Raw genomic sequence first — 19,168 nt, forward strand, 5'->3', positions numbered from 1 at the left:
TTGTTTTTTCAGACACCAGCAAAAAATAGAAAATGAAATTAAAATTATGTTCACAGCAGCACTATTCATAAGAGCCCAAATGCAAACTATTAGTACAAACATAGAGAGGAAAGATACAGTGTGCTACAATACACAGTATGAAATATGCAACATTGACACCGAATGAAAGGCAACTATACACAGCAACATAGATGGATCTCACAATACTATCTTGGGTGAAAGAAGACAGACACAAAATTGTGCACATCGTATGATTCCATCGCTATAAAGTTCAAAAATCAGCAGAATTAGTCTACGCATTAGAAGTCAAGATCACGGATGCCTTTGTCAGGGAATGGGAAGGAGCGGAGAAGGGCTCTGTGAACCTTCTGTTTCTTGATGTGAGGGCTGGTTACGCGGGTGTGTTCACTAGGTGATAATTCATCAAGCAGTACACTGAGGATATGTAAAGTTTATGAATATTTTTTATACTTTAATAAAAAGTTCTTAAAATTTTCTTTACATTCAGAAGATTTTCCCCAGGCAGAAGGCAGAGCCTTGAAGGTCGGGCTGCAACGAGGAAGAGAAGTAGCCATCGCTGGGCTCAGCGCTTCCCCTGACCTCGCCTCCCAGAGCAGAGGACTGCAGGGGACAGTGACATTCGGGGACCTTCCAGGAGGATCCCGCAGTGGCCAACAGAAACGCTTTAGGAGGAAGAGTTTAGGAATCCCTGAAAATTGCGTTCAAAACGTTGCGTATAGGTGTGCGTGCTTTCCTGGGGGAAGGGTCCGCTGTCTTCACCCTGCGGACAGCCCCAAAAGTCCCAAGGAGTCTGTGTTTTGGGGACATTTAGGAGTTGCTTGGTTAGATGAGAGTCCAGGGGTCAGGAACCTGGGTACTAGCAACTACTCTGGGACCCCAGTGGATCTCTTTTTGGGGTGTAAGGCGGTCAGACCAGCACTCTACGAGGTTGCTCAGGCTCGTACCTCCGGGGTGCGGCCCCTGGCCCGTGAGCGGAGGTCCCCGGCGCCGGGCAGTCCGCGGGCAGTGGGTAGCAGCCTGCTGCCCTCCAGTCCGGCAGAGAGCACGGGCTGCTCACGGGCTGCCCTGGGGGAGTGGTGGGGGTGTGACCAGGGCGATCATCCTGGGCGGGCGAAGCCTTCCGAGGATCCACCCGCTCCAGCGCCGGTGAAGCTGGCCGAGGTGCGGGAGCAGGGCCAGTGACGCGCGCCCGCTGCAGAGAATGAGGCTCGCCATCTGCGCTCTGCTGTGCGCCGGGGCCCTGGGTGAGTGCACGCTGGGAGCCGGGGTGGGGGCCGGCCCTCCAGGGTGCTCCGGGGAGGGGACCCAGTGCCAGCAGCTGGTCAGCCACAGCGGGACCCTGCGCGGCATACGGACCACCAGTGGTTCTAAGGGGTCCCGAGGCAGCCCTAAAATGCCTTCTACCCGAAGGTGCACCTGACACTTTAATCCCGCAGAAAACACAGAGAGTAGGAGAGGGGGTTGCAAATTACCACCAGCCGGCCAATCCGGCCTGCTGCCTGATATTGCACAGCTAGAAGAGCTAAGAATGCTTCTTACATCTTTAAATAGTTGAGGAGAAGATCAAAAGAACACTATTTTGTGACATGAAAACTGTATGGAATTCAAATTTGTGCCCATAAGTAAAATTTTATTAGGACACAATTGTGCTCATTCAGTTAAATATTGTCTATGGCTGCTTTCAGGCTTGTTGAGGTCAAATAAAATAGAGAGAGGAATCTGTTAATTTAAAACATTTTATTTGGGAAGCAAGAATTATAATTCCAGGCATACACACAGACCGGAGGTCTCCAGTATGTCCAAAGAACAAAGAGAAGTTTGGAGCTTTTATTAAAAAAAAAGAAAAAGAAGAAGAAGAAATGTTATGTATTGTTCTTCAAGAACATTCATTGGCACTAGGAAAGTTTTGAGGAGCTGGCAAGTTCTGACTGGTGAGTAACTGGGTGGGGGGTGGAGTGTGGGAGGGATCAGTCTTAGAATCACAGCACATTTCAGTAGCTATTACAGCAGGCAGCTTCAGCAGCCAGGCTTGCAGAGAATTACCGTTCTTGGAGCAACGTCATGTGCCTTGAGTGCTTTCTCCCTCTGGGCTCTCGACTCTGTTTTAGTTGGGTGTGACAAAAATGACCCAATTCACATGATCAATTTTTACAGGCTTCAAGGGCAGAGTTGACTAGTTTCCACGGAGACTGTGTGGCACACAAAACCTAAACTATTAACTCTTTAGCCCTGTGGTCCTCAACCCCTAGGCTACAGCTCCATACTGGACTGTGGCCCGTTAGGAAACTGGCTGTGCATCACTGCCTGAGCTCTGCATCTGTCCCCCTACCCCTGCCCCCCCCCCCGGGGTCTGTGGAAAAATTGTCTTCCATGAAACCAGTCCCTGGTGCCAAAAAGGTTGGGGACCGCTGCTTAGATCATCACAGAATAAGTTCATGACCCCTGGCCTAGAAACTTTTAATCCCATTTACAGTGAAGGAAACAGGGTCAGAGGAGAGAAGGGCTTCTTCCCAGGGCTAAAGGGTTCTTAGTAAGGCGGGGGGAGGGAATGCCTGACATATAACCAGAAGGATCTTTCTTTCCCTGAACTGTACGGCACCTCCCACCTCTACCGTACAACAGGGAGGTTGAGTGATATAGGGCAATAATAATTACCCTAGAATGGGATCCACCTGTCACTCACTGCTATATGACTCTGGGCTGTCCCTTGACCTCTCTAAGTTGGCTTCAGTTAGTAGGAATTGCCTTTTCACAACAAACACACAGTTACTGTGAAAATGAGATAATATACCTAGTGGCAGGCAGAGTTCTAGGCACAGGTGAGTGACTACTGGTAAAAACCCTGCACATGCATGTAGGGACCCCTTCCTGTGTTGGGAGTATGGGCTCCTCCAGGGCTCTTGGCTGGGTCACTGTGAGGAAGGTAATGGTGCACAGTTAATGAACTCATGTATGCAAAGAGCCCTCCCTGGCTCAACAACTGTTGGTCCTGTCCAGCCCTGGGTTCTGTCGTGTCTCAAGCTGTTGTAAATAATTTGGGGGTAGGGTGTCTTACATGGAGTGAGGAGGGGGCAGAAAGGGAAAGGAATGCTGTGGGGGCCCCTCCCTGGCCCAGCACTGCCACATGGGGCTACACAGGGAGCTCTGCTGGGCTGGGGAAGTCCAGAAAGGTAGGACACAGTTGTGATCCAGTATGGTCACAAGGAAACCCAGAGCGCAGCCCCTCTGGGCTCTTTCCAAAATTCTTCCTGAACAGGGCTTTTGGTATTTTGTTCTTCCTCTATCTCCTCTCCCAGCAATGTCAGGTGCTGACCAAAAATCCATTTTCCTAACTGGCTCTGCATTTGCAAACCAAAGGCAAGAGCTGCCCCTCTCAGACTCCCTCCCCTACTTTCCGTCCCTCTTTGCTGCTGGACCAGGCTGAACTCAGTGTTATAGTCTAACAAGAACTCTTCTGGTGTCAAATGACAGAAACACAACCAAAGTAGCTTAAAGCAAAAAGACCAAAAGGAAAGACACTGTTATTGGTAAGCCCTGCAAGAGCCAGGAACGAAGAGACCAACAGCCTGTATCTCCGCCTTGGCCCCCAACCTCATTTTGCAGCCTTTTTCTCTTCTGGAGCTTAAGAACTTTCTCTATTCAGGGAGCACCAGCAGCTTTCCCCTTCCAGATCAGTTTGGAATATTCACAGTGGGCTCTGATGGCCTCTTGTTGAATCTCTCATATGGCCAGGGGTGGAGTGTTATTCCTGACTGACCTATTCTGGGTTACTTGGCACCACCTACCATTAGCTTGCTTGTATACACTCTTTTTCTTTCTTTTGAAAATCCTTTCTACTGAAGTATGATTTATATATAGTATAGTACAGCGAGCCCATTTTAAGTATGCATACAGTTCCATAAATTTTGACAAATATAACTATCCATGTAACTACCACAGTAATCAAGGTAAAGAACTGCCCCCTACCTCTTTTCAGCCATTCGCACTTTCTGCCACTGTAGGTAAGTTTTGCCTTTTCTAGGATTTCACATAAATGGAATCACACAGGACATAGTCCTTTGTGTTTACCTTTTTTCACTCAGCATACTTGTTTTGAGAGCTATCCACGTCACGTGTATCATAGTTCATTCCTTTTCACTGCTGAGTAGACTCCATTGTATGGCCCTGTTGTGGTTTATTTGCCCATTCGCTTGTTGATGGACACTTAGGTTGTCTCCAGTTTGGGGCTACCATGAATAAAGCTGCCAGGAACATTAGTGAACAGGTCTCTGTTTTCATTTCTTTTGGGTAAATATCTAGAATTACTGGGTCATACTGGTAAGTGTACATTCAACTTGTTAAGAAAATGCCAGACTTTTTTGAACAATTGTACCGTTTCACATGCCCACCAGCAACATACTAGAATTTCAGTTACTGCACATCCTGCCAACACTTGGTGGTGTCAGTCTTTTCGCAGTTAGCCATTCTAACAAGTATGTTGTAGAATCTCGCTGTGGTCTTAATTTGCATTCCTCTGTTGACTAATGATGTTGAGCATCTTTTCATGGTTTTTGTTTTTGGCATTCATATATCTTCTTTTATGACATTTCTGTTTGAATCTTTTCCCTGTTTTTCTTTTAACATAAGCATAGTGATGACTGAAAATACAGATTTTCAAAAAAGGCCTTATCTTGATGTTCTGCAGAAGGGCATATGGTCTATACTATTCTGTTCCCTAGGTTGCTCTTCCTACCCTGGGCTGCTACTATTGCAGACCTTCTCAAATAAATTTGAAGGCTCTGTTTGTCCCTCCTTGTCTTTGGCATGGGGTTCTGTCTAAAGTAATTTGTCATCTCCTGTCCCATTAAAAGGCAATACAGGTTTTGAAGTCCAACAGACCCAAGTAGTTCAAATATTGGCTTCATCTCCAATTATTTAATGTCCCTGACAGTTCTTTTTAATTTCATATCTAAAATAGAAACACCAATATTTAAATGGCAGGATAATTGTGAAAATGAAAGGAAGGTAATGTGCTTGGCACACTGCCAAGCATACATGGGTTCATCAAAGAATGGTAGCTGTTATTGCTGGAATTTTCATCTTCTGGATTTCATTTAAAATAATGTTTTGCCCAAATACTACAGATTTATAAACAGCGTTTTGCCTTTGTAATGCTTTCTACACTAATTACTGTAGCTCAAAATACTAGTGAAATAAATAGCCACTGATTTTAATGCCCTAGCAATTAGTACAAAGTAAGGTTAGAGTAGCCACCATTTAGATAAAGACTAAATCACTGTGCCCAAAGCTTCCTACCTATGGCTAGGAATCATTTTTGAGGTGAGATTCACGTAACACAAATTAACCATTTTAAAGTGTACAATTTAATGGCATTTAGTACATTTGCAAAGTTGTGCAACTACCATCTCTATCTAGTCACAAAACATTTTTATCCCCCTAAAAGAAAACCCTATACCTGTGAAGTAGTCAGTACCCATTTCCTTCTTCCCAGCACATGGCAACCACCAATTAATATGCTTTCTGTCTCTATAGACTTACCTCGTCCAGGTATTTCATATAAATGGAATCATATGATGAGTGGCCTTTTGTGTCTAGCTTCTTTCACTTGACTGGATATTTTCAAGACTCATTCACTTTGTAGCATGCATCAGTACTTCATTCTTTTTATGGTGGAATAATATCCTGTTTTACAGATACAGCGTATTTTGTTTATCCATTCATCCGTTGATGCACATTTGGTTTGTTTCCACCTTTTAGCTATTGTGAATAGCGCTGGTATGAACATCCTTGTGCATGTATTTATTTGAGTCCCTGTTTTCAATTATTTTAGATATATACCTGGGAGTGGAATTGCTGTGTTTTATGCCAATTCTATGTTTAATTTCCGGGAGATGCTGTGGCTTTCTTATCCAAAGTGTAGGGTGGAATCAAAGAAATGGGCCCTGAGAATTTATGTGAGCCAGGCAACCAATCCAGTTTGTGTGTATCCCATTCAGCTGACCCTTTATCTTGTCTTTAACCGCTTCTGCCAGCAGAGAAAGGTGAGTGCTGTGGGTCCCTTACACCTCTGGCATCTCTCCCCTAGGGCTGTGTCTGGCTGTCCCTGAGAAAACTGTAAGATGGTGCGCTGTGTCATATCATGAGGCCACTAAGTGCTCCAGTTTCCAAGACAATATGAAAAAGGTCTTCCCAGAAGATGGTCCACTTGTCACCTGTGTGAAGAGAACCTCTTACCTTCAGTGCATCAGGGCCATTGCAGTAAGTCATGCTGCCTAAAAGAAAGGAGAAGAAAATCTGCACTTTCTTTTTCTTTTTCTGCACTTGCTGTTGTCTATTAGTTTCTCCCCACAGGAACCAGACTATGCTTTAAGAAGAAACAAGACAAAGATCTAAAAGTAGAGGAACTCTGTGTGGAGAAAAATATAGCTGCTCAACATTCATTGATAGTAAAATCACAATTATAATTAAACTAATAGAGAAGGATTCTAGCTCAGTAAAATACCTGTGGTAAAGCAAAGTCGGCATTATATTGAAAGAGAATCTATAAAGACTCAGAAATAAGCAAGAAGCTCCAGTGTCACTATTATTAATTAACATTGTTTTTGGAAGTTACAGTAATGCAAAAAGCCATAAAATGCAAGATAGAAAGGAACAAACAAAAATATCAATATTTTCAGATGATTGCGTGCCTAGAAAGTATAGTGCAATCAAGATAAATGTTTCTATAATTATTTGTTAGTGAATAAATTAGTTTGGTAAAAGGTCGGTATGTCACAATTAATGTCATTTTCATGTGCCAAGAGTTGTTGATTGTGGGAAAATGTCCCAAAATTGTGATCTCATTTACATTTCAAATAATAAACAGGCCAGGCATGATGGCTCAAGCCTGTAAAATCCAGCAGTTTGGGAGGCCAAAGTGGAAGGATTGCTTGAGGCTAGGGGTTCGAGATTAGCCTGAGAAAAACACAGTGAGACCTCACCCACCACCTCAAAAAAAATTAGCCAAGCATGGTAGCATGCACCTATAGTCTCAGCTACTCAGGAGGCTGAGGCAGGAGCATCTCTTGAGCCCAGCATCTGAGGTTGCTGTGAGCTGTGATCGCACCACTGTACTCCAAGCTGGGTAACAGAGCAAGACCCTGTTTCAATATAATAATAATAATAATAATGCTAATATACAAAAATAATATTTCTGGAAAAATATGAGAGATCTGCAAGGCTGTTATAAATATATTAATAATATCAAAGTCTATGACAAGTGAACAATATTTATTAACAAATGAAAACATATATGCTGTATTCCCAGACGGAAAAACTAAATCTAATGTACTTGCATATCCTCCCAAAGTTAATTCATAAATTTAGTATAATTTTCATCAAAATACAGTCTTTTTTAAAGAATGAATAAAATAATTATAAAATTCTTAAGGAAAAGCTCATGGATGAGATTATAAAATAGTATTATGAAAAAGAAAAGTAGCAAGGGAGTGGCTAAACCCTACCTGAAACTATCCCATATTGAAATAACAAAGACAAGGTACTGGTACAGATAAGAAGACCTGGAAGAGAACAAAATTCAGACATACGGCCAGGCGTGGTGCATCACACCTGTAATCCTAGCACTCCAGGAGGCCAAGGCAGGAGGATCCCTTGAGGTCAGGAGCTCAAGACCAGCCTGAGCAACAGTGAGACTCTGTCTTTACTAAAAATAGAAAAAATTAGCTGGGCTGTGGTGGCACACACCTGTAGTCCTAACTATTCGGGAGGCTGAGGCAGGACAATCACCTGAGCCCAGGAGTTTGAGGCTGCTGTGAGCTATGATGATGCCACTGCACTCTAGCCTGGGCAACAGAGCAAGACTGTCTCAAAAAAAAAAAAAAAAAATTCAGACATATGCTCTGTATGTCTCAGCTTTCTGTATATCTATCCATCTAATTATTTACATGATATGATATAGACACAAAGTGTGATAAATGTTCAACATTCAGGCACTAGGGCCCTAGGCTTAAAAAATTTAGATAAGATACATGTAGATTTTTTTCTAAGTTAAATTAATTTTTAATTGTATATATTTTTGGGGTACAATGTGGTGTTTCAATACGTATATACTAGATTTAGGTAGATATATAGTACAAGGCAGACTTTCCAATCAAATGACTGAGAAAGTATTCTTTAGTTGGACAACTGGGCAGCCATTTAGAAAAAGAAAATCAAGTGAGATTCTTAATCCATCCACTAAAATAAATTCCCAGTTTTATTCAACTCAATTAAAAGAGATAAACATAACTAGATAAACCATAGAAGTAGACAAATTTGGAAATTTAAAAAATTTTAAAATATGACAAAAATATTTTTAAAAGCCCTAAGCGTACACAAAAAATTATCACCTATAACAGCACACTGCAAAGAGTGTGTAAAGATGTCATTTAAATTATAAGAAATGCTTAAGAATAACAAGCTATAAACAAACTACTCACAGAAAAGAAATCACAACTAATAAACAATATAAACAATAAAGGGAAATTTTTCATCCTTTTTAGTAAACAAAGATGCAATTAAAATGACTCTTAAAGTAATAGTTTATATATAGTAATGTAACAACATTTCTTAAGTGATAGTACTTCTCACTGGTAGGTTTGCAGTGAAATTGGTACGTGTTGCTATTGGCATGATAAATCATACATTTCCATATCATTTCTGGGAAACAATTCAGAAATATTCAATAAGGGTCATAAAAGTGTGCACAAATTTGTATTTATTTTTCTTTCATTTATGTGTGTATGTGTATATATATGCATAGACACACACACAAACACAGAGAGAAAAAGAGAGAAAGAGAGATTGGTTACAGGAATTTGACCTCATGCAATTTTGGGAGCTGGTTAAGCAGTCTCTATAAAACAGTTGTCTTTTTGCATCTGATACCAGAGCTTGAAGAGGAGGCAGTCAGGAAAGGAAGAGGTACGTGAAGTGGGGAAAGCAAAGAACAAAGTGGAACCCACTGTCATGAGCTGGAGCCCACGGTATGGACTGAAACCCATGTCACTTCTTGTTGCTTTTGACCTTGATGGTGTTCACAAAGCCCAGTGGTCTTCTTGTCCTTTTACCTTTATGCTAAATTCCTCCTTTTCTTAAGTCTAATTGGTTTCTGATACATGCATCCAATAGAGTCCTGACTTTATGCACACACGGATACAAATATACATATAAGTGTTTACATACCCACACATATGTGAATACATATTGTAAAATATTTCTAAGAGAAAATGAGATGGGGAAAAAGGGAGGCAAGTATATAGAAAGATAGTACTAAATTCAGAAAAACCCAACTTACTTTAAATGTCAGTTAATAAATGAATAAAAAGAATGGTTTCCAAGATGGGAAATGATCCAACCTCATTTCTGAGAAGAGGCTGTGTAGTTGCTGCTTTTTTCAGGAAGAAAGGAGCTCTTGGCTGACAGATCCCTGAAGGGGAAACCTAGAACTAAGAGTGCAAAACATGACTTCTTATGAATGGAAATTCCTATGGTTCATTCATTTATGGACCCAACAAACATTTACTGAACACCTACCTGTGCTAGGTATTCTTCTAGGTGCTGGGATTCAGCAGGGTAAAACAGACAAAAATGTCCCCACCTTCATGGAGCTTACATTCCAAAGGAAAGAATAAACAATGAACAAAGAAAGTTCGTCAGGTGGTGCATGAGGGCTCAGGAGGAACAGAAAGTGGCCGGTTTCCCTGCGGTGGTAGTTTGAAGAATGTGGTCAGGGAAAGCCTCACCGGCAAGGTGACATTTGAGCACTGATGTGAGGGAGGTACAGGAGGTCCGAGCCATGCAAGTGTCTGTCTAGCAAGTGTCTCTGGCAGAGGGTCAGGGAAGTCTTCCTCAGAGGTGATGAGCTTCATTCATGCTCTGATTTCTTCTCTTTCAGGCAAACAAAGCAGATGCGGTGACCCTTGATGGAGGTTTGGTGTATGAGGCAGGCCTGGCCCCCTACAACCTGAAGCCCATCGTGGCAGAATTCTACGGGTCAAAAGATGGTGTGTTCTCTCTCCCTGGGGACCCAGGTCTCTGTCCTGACACTGCAGCCACGCGGGGAGGCAGGGACTCTGCCAGCATTACACTTGCAGGGAACAAAGTTGCTGGGGCACTTTGGATTGAAGAAGGCTGCTGTCTGTGATGCCAACCCACGAGGGCTGGGATACTGGCTGTCCCTGGCAGCTGCAGACTTCATGCCCCTGATGGAATATGCTATTGCTGCCGCTGGCTATGAGCTCTCCCCAGCCTGAGAGAAGGGTGCTATCTAGAGTCCTTCACGCACCCATGAGGTCGCACCAGTGGGAGGCTCCACACGGGGTCTGACTGCCTCTTCCCTGTTTCGTGCCCTACCTGTGCTACAGAACACGGGCCTGTGTCTGCAGTGAGGACAGGATTTTCAGGGAATCCAAGAATGGGGCTTTGCCACTTTCCCACACTGCCCATGAGTGTCATTAGTGTGTGTGAGCACCTTGACATATTCCTGGGGACACCCCCGCATCCTTCCTCTCGCACCTTCTCCTTTGTCTTTAGGCTGCAGACAGAGAAGCAGAGAAGGGAGAAAATCCCCTGGGGAGAAGCCAGGAGCTGAAGCTCTCCCTAGGTGTGCTCTGCTCGGCCCCCGGGACTCCTGTCTCCACTGGCTTGGAGGGACTAGCAGAAAAAGAACTGGTGTCTACTGTTTTGAAAAGCAATGGTTGTCTCTCTCTTGTCAATTAAGGGCTTTTTTTTTTTTTTTTCATTTCCTTTTTTGCCTGTTTACCAGAAGATGGTGCCAGTCCTACGCTCCCCCAAAATTTTGAGTTGTTCATGCTGTGGAAGATTATTAGCAATGATCTGGCATCTTCCTTTCGCCCTTCTTTCTCTCTGCTCCTTTGCAGATCCACAAACCTACCATTATGTCGTTGCCATGGTGAAGAAGGGCACCAACTTCCAGCTGAGCCAGCTCCAAGGCAAGAAGTCCTGTCACACGGGCCTGGGCTGGTCTGCTGGGTGGAACATGCCCATCAGGACACTGCTTCCCCCTGGCTCTCTTGAAGCAGGTAAGCCAGCTGGGGAGGGGTGCTCCTGCACCAGCTGCCCACATGGGCCATGCTGGGGTCATCCTGTCACTGCCAAGTGTATGTTTCGTGGCTTCCAAGATGGGCAAGGATAACCTGCCTTAATTGTGTGCTGGTGGGTGTGTGCACCAGCAACCCGTCGGGGCTGACAGTTGAGTCTTCTCTCAGCAAAGTGCCTCTGTCTCTCACCGCTCCTGTGCTTCCCACCTTCCTGGTAATCCCAGTAGTGTGGCTTGACAAGGGCCAGCGCTGAGGCCCATTGAGAAAGGCCACCTGCCTCCCAGCTGCCCAGCAAGGCTCACTGGGATTCTAGCCACACTGCCAGCACTCAGGCATCTGTGCCTTAGGTGATGGCTTGGGACATAGGCAAGGAAGGCATGACTGGGTCAGCACAAGGATTTCTTGTATACCCTAAGCTTTTTGTTCAATTATGACTAGCCATGGTAAGCCTAGTGTGCCTTTTCAGGCCTTGAAAGATAATGGCCAATCTTTCTGCACTCTGCAAAAGTGCATCTTTTTGAGCCCTGCCAACCTCTGCAGCAGTCATGCTTTGGCTGTGACAGGGACAAGCAGCTGCAGGGGTCTGATGAAGTGCTGCAACCTGAACCACAGCTCTGGGCATGTTTTCCCACTTCCTGGGGTGTCCACTTGCCTCAGTGTCAGATGCTACTGGACATCCTTTTGGGCAGTTATGCTGTGGCTGTTGGCACACCTCTGACCCCCTCACCAACAGGCTACCCAATGCTCTCCCGGAAGAGGTCTCCCATGAGAAACCACAGCCACTGGATACAAAAGGGGAGGTGGGGGTGGGCCCATATCCTGAGCTAAGGAAGAGCTGTTGGGGTTGGCTGCCTGCAAGGGCTCCTGCTGTGTTTGGAGCTCTGCCCTGCCCATTAGAGCTCCTTGTTGGTGAGTCAACAGAGGTGAGAGGCACTGGCACTGCAGTCTTGGTTCAGAGCAGGTCAGTGGCTCTCACACCCTGCGGCAGACAGGCTGGGGAAGCATTCCTGTGGGCTCGAGCCCTGGCCCATCTGAGAGTGTGATGCCTAAACACACACAAGGACCCTGGCCCATCCAGTCCCTCTGGCATGTGCACTGGCTGCCTGTGCACGCCCACTTCTCAGACGGTCCTGGGAAGAAGGTGTGGACTCATGGACTCTCAGATAGGGCCACTCTCTCACACGCGTGCACCACCTGGAGGCCCCAGCCAGCTCATGCATGGGGTCCACATCTCTGTGTTGGGCAGCGGCGGCCAAGTTCTTCTCCAGCAGCTGCGTCCCCTGTGCGGACAGGAAGAAGTTCCCCAGCCTGTGTGAGCTGTGTGCCGGGAAGGGGACAGACAATTGTGCCTGCTCCTCCCGAGAACCGTACTTTGGGTACTCAGGCGCCTTCAAGTAAGTGAGACACCACCCCCCCCACCGCCGCTCCTCCTCACTCACTTTGGGGAGACAAAGGCACAGGGAGTAGACAACCCGTGTGAAACCCAGGGTCCTGAGTGCCTGCCTTGGCCAACGCTCACTCTTAACCCTCCCACGGAGCAGTTTTCTGTGTGGGAGCCCCTCTCGTCTCCCCAGAGCCTGGGGTCCGCCATGTTACCCTCCTGGACCAGGGAGGGCGGAGGGGACAGACTCTTCTCTGGGACTCTGGGATCTGCAGACATAGGCCTGGGCTCCCGCAGCTCTCACCTTTCTGCCGAGTGTCTCCCTGTGCGGGGACCTCTCCGTACTCCATGCTCTGTAAGAGAAATGGCTACTTCTAAAAACAACAGAGTGAAACTGGCTGGAAATTCAAGGCCATCCAAAGTCTTTATCCTTCATGTAAAGGCCTTAAGCCTCTATTTTTCTGGGAAAAAAAATCTGTTGCTTTTGGCTGCTTTCTAAGAGGAAAGTGAGAGTCCTTCTGTCACACCGTCCCTCCCCAGAGCTGCCTGGGTTGTTGGCTTCCAGGGCTCCTGCCTGCTCTGGCCTGGGCTTGGCTGGGGGGTTCAAAGGCCTGACAGGCAGGGCCAGCACCTCTGTGCGGACAGGCCGATGCCTGGGAACTCTCGCAAGGCTCTGTGAGCCAGGGGTCTGGGCAGACCCCCAGCGGGGCTGCACGAGGGAGGGGCGAGGGCTGGGCCCACGCTGAGTGGATTGACCGTGGCTCTCCTGTTCCTCAGGTGTCTGAAGGACGGCGTGGGGGATGTGTGCTTCGTGAGGCACCTGACGGTGTTTGGTGAGTGCCGGACAGAGCCCATGTGGGCCCTGCCCTAGCCAGAGTGGAAAGTTTCCTGACACCTAGAGATGGGTGAAGATCTTTATGCCGCAGGAGACTTTGTGCAGACAGCTCTGTTATAGTGGCCCGCCTTATCTGTGGCTTCCCTTTCCGAGGTCTCCATTACCCACAGTCAACTGCAGTCTGAAGATGTTAGTTACATCGCTACTCTTGTGCTTTGGGGCCATTACTAAGGAAAATAAGGGCTACTGAAATGCAAGCACTGCCACCCTGGAACAGTCGGTCTGATCACAGAGACGGCTACAGAGTGACTAATGGGCAGGCAGTGTAGACAGCGTGGAGATGCTGAGCAAAGGGAGGATTCACATCCTGGGGTTGGGACACAGCAGGATGGCGTGAGCTCTTACCATGCTACTCAGAACGCCATGCAATTTAAAATTTATGAATTATTTACTTCTGGCATTTTCCATTTACATCACAATATCTACATCATTCACCTCACTTCCGCTCATCAAGTAGGCATTTTATCATCTCACATCATCACGGGAAGAAGGGTGAGTATAGTATGATAAGATATTTAGAGAGAAAGAGAAACTAAGCTCATATAACTTTTATTACAGTATATTACTATAATTGTTCTATTTTATTATTAGTTATTGTTGTTAATCACTTACTATGCCTAATTTATAAATCCTACTTCATCATAGGTATGTACATACAGGAAAAAGCATAATGTATATAGGATTTGTTACTATCCAAGGTTTCAGGCATCTGCTGGGGTCTTGGAATGTATCCCCCACAGGGAAGGGGAGGGACTACTGTATTTGTACCTTGTTTAGTGCTCAATTTGTTTCATTTATAAATCTACTAAACACATTTTATGAATATTTAAATAATACTTACCAACTAATAAAACAGAACAAGTTTTAATAATCAATTCTCTTGGTCATTGAAATATCAGTTTCAAATTTAATCACATTCTCCTGAACCTTTCATTATAAATGTCTCCTAAATGCTCCAAACATGTTAAGCAAAACACACAAATTATTGTAAATATTTCAGTATTTATTAGCACATTTACAATAGGATCTGTTGCAAAAGCATTATTGCCATGGACAAAACTACGTATGTCTTCTTCGTTTTTATATTTGGGGGGAAAAAACCCAAACCCTTCCAGAGTTTTGGACAATTTACCATAAACAAACAAACAAAGTAGTATTTCAGACAAGTTGAGGTTACAGATTCTGGGCTTTATGACCAATTCAATTTCCATCAGATACAGAGCACACTCTCTCTGTTCAAACTGTTTAAAACACACACGTAAATTCACTGCACTAAGCTCATTTTTAACACAAATATCTGCTATCTCAAGGAGAATGTTCAGTTTTCGCTTTTCACAGAGGTCTCAGCTCCTGACCACCTAGTGTCTTTCTCTAACATGAAACATGATTTCAGTGTCCTTTGTCCCCTTGTTCAGCATTCACAATTCACTGTCTCCTCATTATTACACATTGACCTGGTTTGTTAGCATTTTGGCAATTGATGCATGTCTTATTATCAAGAATTTTAATGAGTGGGGTCACCTACAGGTCTCATCTCCCAGCATCAAGCTGTTCTAAATAATTATCATTACGTCTTTCAGATGCTCACATTACCACAGTTGTGCCAGTGGGCAGCATTTTCTCACACCCGCCCAGAAGTGTTTGAAAATATCCCTGCTCTATGAAAGGAACAGATTGTCCCAGCCCATCCTGATTTACCTTGCCAAAAGTTGCTCATCTGCTATTATGTAAGATCCCCTATTGCCTTTTTAGGAGAATTTTATGAGGGGCCATCCTCTGGGCTTTAGAGTGACAAAGAGAGTAGGGAGAGAGCCACAGTTCACCTGCTGCTGCCAGCGCTGGGCTCTTGAGTGTCTGAAGTGGAAGTCCTTTCTTAAGCCATTAGGTCATACTGATTCGTTTAATCTAACACTACTAACTCATTTGTAATTTTTTCTTTTACTATAAAGAGTTAAAATGTATACTCTCCATGGCATACTGAATTAAAATTGTAACCACTCATAGGAAACATAGTTGTACTTTTCCTCTTTCAATATGAGATTGTACAATATTAACCCCAAAGACCTTCTGTCGTAGTTTGCTAGGACTACTGTAACAAAGTACCACAGACTGCGTGGCTGAAGCAAGAGAAATGTATTGTCTCACAGTTCTGGAGGCCAGAATTCCAAGATCAAGGTGCTGACAGTGTTCGTTCCTTCTGAGGGCTGTGAGGGAGAATCTACTCCATGCCTCTCTCTCCTCGTTTCTGAAGATTTGTGGGCAATATTTGGTGTCCCTTGATCTGTAGACACATCATCACAATCTCTGCCTTCATGCTCGCATGGTGTTCTCTCTGTGTGCATGTCTGTCTGTGTCCAAATTCCCACCAGTCATATTGGATTGGGGGCCCACCCTATTCCAGTATGACCTCGTCTTAACTTTTCATATCTGCAAGGACCCTGTTTTCAAATAAGGTTACATTCTGAAGTACTGGGGGTTAGGACTTTAGCATATGAATTTGTTGAACCCATAATGCTTTCTAATACCTAGATGGTGGGAACGAAGAGCCTGTTTTCCTATAGGGCCTTTTTGGTCTTTCTTTCCACCTGCAGAGTGCTCTGACTGGGCCTTGAGGCCTCCTTCCATCCCTCAATCCTTTTGCCACCTTTCCCCAGCAGGCTCAGGGGGCCCTAGGCTGTGCCAGCATGGCCGTGTGTCAGCCCCAGACTAGCTGACGCTTTAACAAGTTACCTTAAGTCTCTAGGTCTCAGCTTCCTCATCTGTAGAATGGGATAATCATGTCACTGGCCTCCCCCAGCTGTTGTGCGGATTAAATGAGACAGTCTGGAGAGCCCTCAGCACAGTCTTTGGTGGCCTGAGTGCTCAGTGCACCTTTGCTGCCACATTCCCATTAGTGGAGCCACAGAGAAGGTCGGGGCGGGGGGAAGTTTGGAGGACGCTGGGCCAGGCACACTGCCCAGCGCTGTGTCCACCTGTGACCTGGGTTTCACTCCCAAGGCCTCTCTCTGGTCCTTATCTGTAGAAAATGAGTTTGGAAAAGATTTTCTCTCAGTCCTCTTCAGGTCACAGTGAGGAGGGGGCTCATCGTAACTATGGCTCATGGCTCTTCCTGCACTCGGCTCACCTGGGCTTCCCCCACAGAGAACCTGGAACACAAGGCCGACAGGGACCAGTATGAGCTGCTCTGCCTGGACTACACCCGGAAGCCAGTGGATGAATACAAGGACTGCCACTTGGCCCGGGTCCCTTCTCACGCCGTTGTGGCCCGAAGTGTAGACGGCAAGGAAGACTTGATCTGGGAGCTTCTCAACCAGGCGCAGGTATCCCATCAGACAAAGATTTGCTCTTAAAACACTCACAGACAAGTGTGGGAGATGTACAGATTCTCAGATAGAATCACATTACCCTGAGGACATGGATCCTGTCGTTTGTGGAGGACAAAGGGACTAATTTGCAGGGTGTACCTGGGAAGATTTCTAGGCCCTGGGCAGTAAGCTGTGTGCACCCTAAGGAAGTGTGGGGGTTTGCCAGGCAGGGCAGCAGGGAACGTTTCAAACAGAGCCACTGCAGAAGCTAAAACCAGAGAGACATTTGAAAGAGCACGTGGGTAGGCGCTGCAGTAAGCTACATCAGGAATGGCTTTGGGCCAGTCGGCTGAAGTCACAGGCAAAGGGCCCTTTGTTTTCTTGGAGGCCAGAAAGGAAGGGGCTGTGTGAGGTCCGACAGCTGGTCCTCCAGTGGCAGGCCTGGAGCAGGGCGAGAGGAGCCCAGGAGGCCCGGCCTGCAGCCCACCGTGTGGGGTCACCAACCCCTTCAGGATGAAGACCACCAGAGCCCCTTAGGACCATCTGATGGCCAGGGTGAGGCAGCCTTCGCTGAGAGCAGGTGGGAACACAGAGCAGCAGGCACATCGGAGAGGGGCAGGTGCCAGGCACGCAGTGGGCCACAGCCCTTTGCACAGACCTGGGGGCAGCCCCGGCAGCTTCCCTGAGGCCACCCAGGGCAGGCCGGCTGGATTTGAGTGAAGCATTCCCTGGAGAGACTGGACAACACCGTGAGCCACAGGGACGTTGAGGACCTTGGCCACTGTTCCCGCTCTCAGGCGTTCACGCTTCTCGCTTTCTGTCTCCCTTGTCTGGTTTGGGGTTTGTTTAAACTTTACCACTATGCCAGCCTCCATCCTTCACTGTGTCTTTTATTCCCTGAACAGGAACATTTTGGAAAAAACAAGTCATCAGAATTTCAGCTCTTTGGCTCTCCTCACGGGAAGGATCTGCTGTTTACTGATGCCGCCCGTGGGTTTCTAAGGGTCCCACCCAAGATGGATGCCAAGCTGTACCTGGGATACGAGAATTTTCCTAACACTCAGCGTCCAGAGACAGGTGTGTGAGGTCCTGGGAGGGACCTGGCCGGCTTGGGCAGCAGGGCAGGCGGGGCCCTCGACTGAGCCTCCCCCACACTTTATTGGCCTGCGGAGCCCAAGGGAGCTACTAACTGCATTGGGCTGGTGAGGGCTTTTCTGCCAGCTGGGAGATAGGCCTAACTTATGTGATTTCAAAAAGGGTTTTGAAGACCTTCATATCATAGACACCCTGAAGTAATGATGGCTCTGGCTCCTTTGTGTTAACTGGTGTCGTCCCAACCAGGACAGGCCTATTTGACAGGAAAATAGTTTGTCCTAAACTGAAGTGGGAAGGGGGCCACCAGCACCGTCAGGGGAGAACTAGAATTCCAGAGGATTTTAGTCTGGCTCCTTCCTTCCACGGGATCCCTATGGTTCATCCTTCCTTCCTTCCTTCTTCTATTTCCTCCTCTCCATGTAGTCAGCCAGTGGTTACTGGGCATCTACCAAAGGGCAGCCATTGCATTAGATGTGGGCACATGGGGGGAGCAAAGACACCCGGGAAGGGGAGGGCAAGCAGACCCACCCAGAACCGAACGCGTGGCCACCAACTGGGGCACGCTGCCCGGACAAGGAGCCCGGTCCTGTAAGAGAATACCCCACAGGGCCCTGGGCTGGGCTGGGCCCAGAGAGGTCTCCCCGGAGAGGAGATGCCCGAGGAGGTGAGGTCAGGACGGAGGGAGGAGCTCTGCCTTCACTGCTCTTTCTGACCTGTAGACCCTGCTGCTGTCCATGAGGGCCCCCCTGGACAGCCACCCTGCGGCCAGGGGCACTAAACCCCAGACCCACCTGGGCTTCCTTTGGATCCCCAGACTCCCAGAAGGTATGGTGGTGCGCAGTGGGCCAGGATGAGAGGACCAAGTGTGCGGAGTGGAGTCTGGTGAGCGGTGGTGCCTTAGAGTGCACCATGGAGGAGACCACTGAGGACTGCATCGCTGCCATCACGGTAGGAGGGCCCCGCTTCCGTGCTGGGCTCAGACCCTCACACATGCAGTGCTTCTGCAGAGTCTGGCATTGGAGACCCCCTACTCGGATGCCACCTCGTCAGCCTCTGTGCTAAGACCTGCCCCTGGTGCTGCCCCTACCTCACACACCCCACGGGCCCCTCCAGCTCAGGGCCGGGCGGAAACACAGAGCCAGCCCAAGACCTGGACTCCTTGGGGGCTCAGCTCTGGAGTGGGAGCTTGGAGGGGCATCCTGCCTGGGAGCCACAGGAAGTGGGGTGACATTCCAGGATGTGGTCAGGGCCACTGTGGATTGTGAAAGCAGGTCAACCTTTTTAGTCTTTGAATTGTAAGTTTAATCTGTTTCTGATTATAAAAATATTACAATAAATAAATCACTAAAAATAAAATCATTCATAACTTCAC

General features: G+C 46.7%; 1 protein-coding gene across 6 annotated transcripts in view; it reads left to right on the forward strand.

Moving 5' to 3' along the window:
- The first annotated feature begins 1,144 nt into the window (after positions 1 to 1,144).
- Positions 1,145 to 19,168, forward strand: part of LOC123628938 (inhibitor of carbonic anhydrase-like) — a 33,037-nt gene continuing 15,013 nt past the window's right edge. Inside the window, exons 1-9 of one of the 6 annotated variants that reach the window (XM_045538953.1) lie at positions 1,145 to 1,265; positions 6,107 to 6,279; positions 9,956 to 10,091; positions 10,941 to 11,102; positions 12,367 to 12,514; positions 13,279 to 13,334; positions 16,538 to 16,716; positions 17,607 to 17,778; positions 18,611 to 18,744. In XM_045538953.1, the coding sequence (XP_045394909.1) occupies positions 1,223 to 1,265; positions 6,107 to 6,279; positions 9,956 to 10,091; positions 10,941 to 11,102; positions 12,367 to 12,514; positions 13,279 to 13,334; positions 16,538 to 16,716; positions 17,607 to 17,778; positions 18,611 to 18,744 (1,203 nt within the window). In that variant the 5' untranslated portion in view covers positions 1,145 to 1,222. Of the gene's footprint in view, positions 1,266 to 1,757; positions 1,953 to 6,106; positions 6,280 to 9,955; positions 10,092 to 10,593; positions 10,664 to 10,940; positions 11,103 to 12,366; positions 12,515 to 13,278; positions 13,335 to 16,537; positions 16,717 to 17,606; positions 17,779 to 18,610; positions 18,745 to 19,168 lie in introns of those variants that run through there. The other 5 variants (XM_045538955.1, XM_045538952.1, XM_045538954.1 and 2 more) reach the window with 5 other exon arrangements.

This window comes from Lemur catta, chromosome 1 (genome assembly GCF_020740605.2).
Source record: "Lemur catta isolate mLemCat1 chromosome 1, mLemCat1.pri, whole genome shotgun sequence".
NCBI classification, from domain to species: Eukaryota; Metazoa; Chordata; class Mammalia; order Primates; family Lemuridae; genus Lemur; species Lemur catta.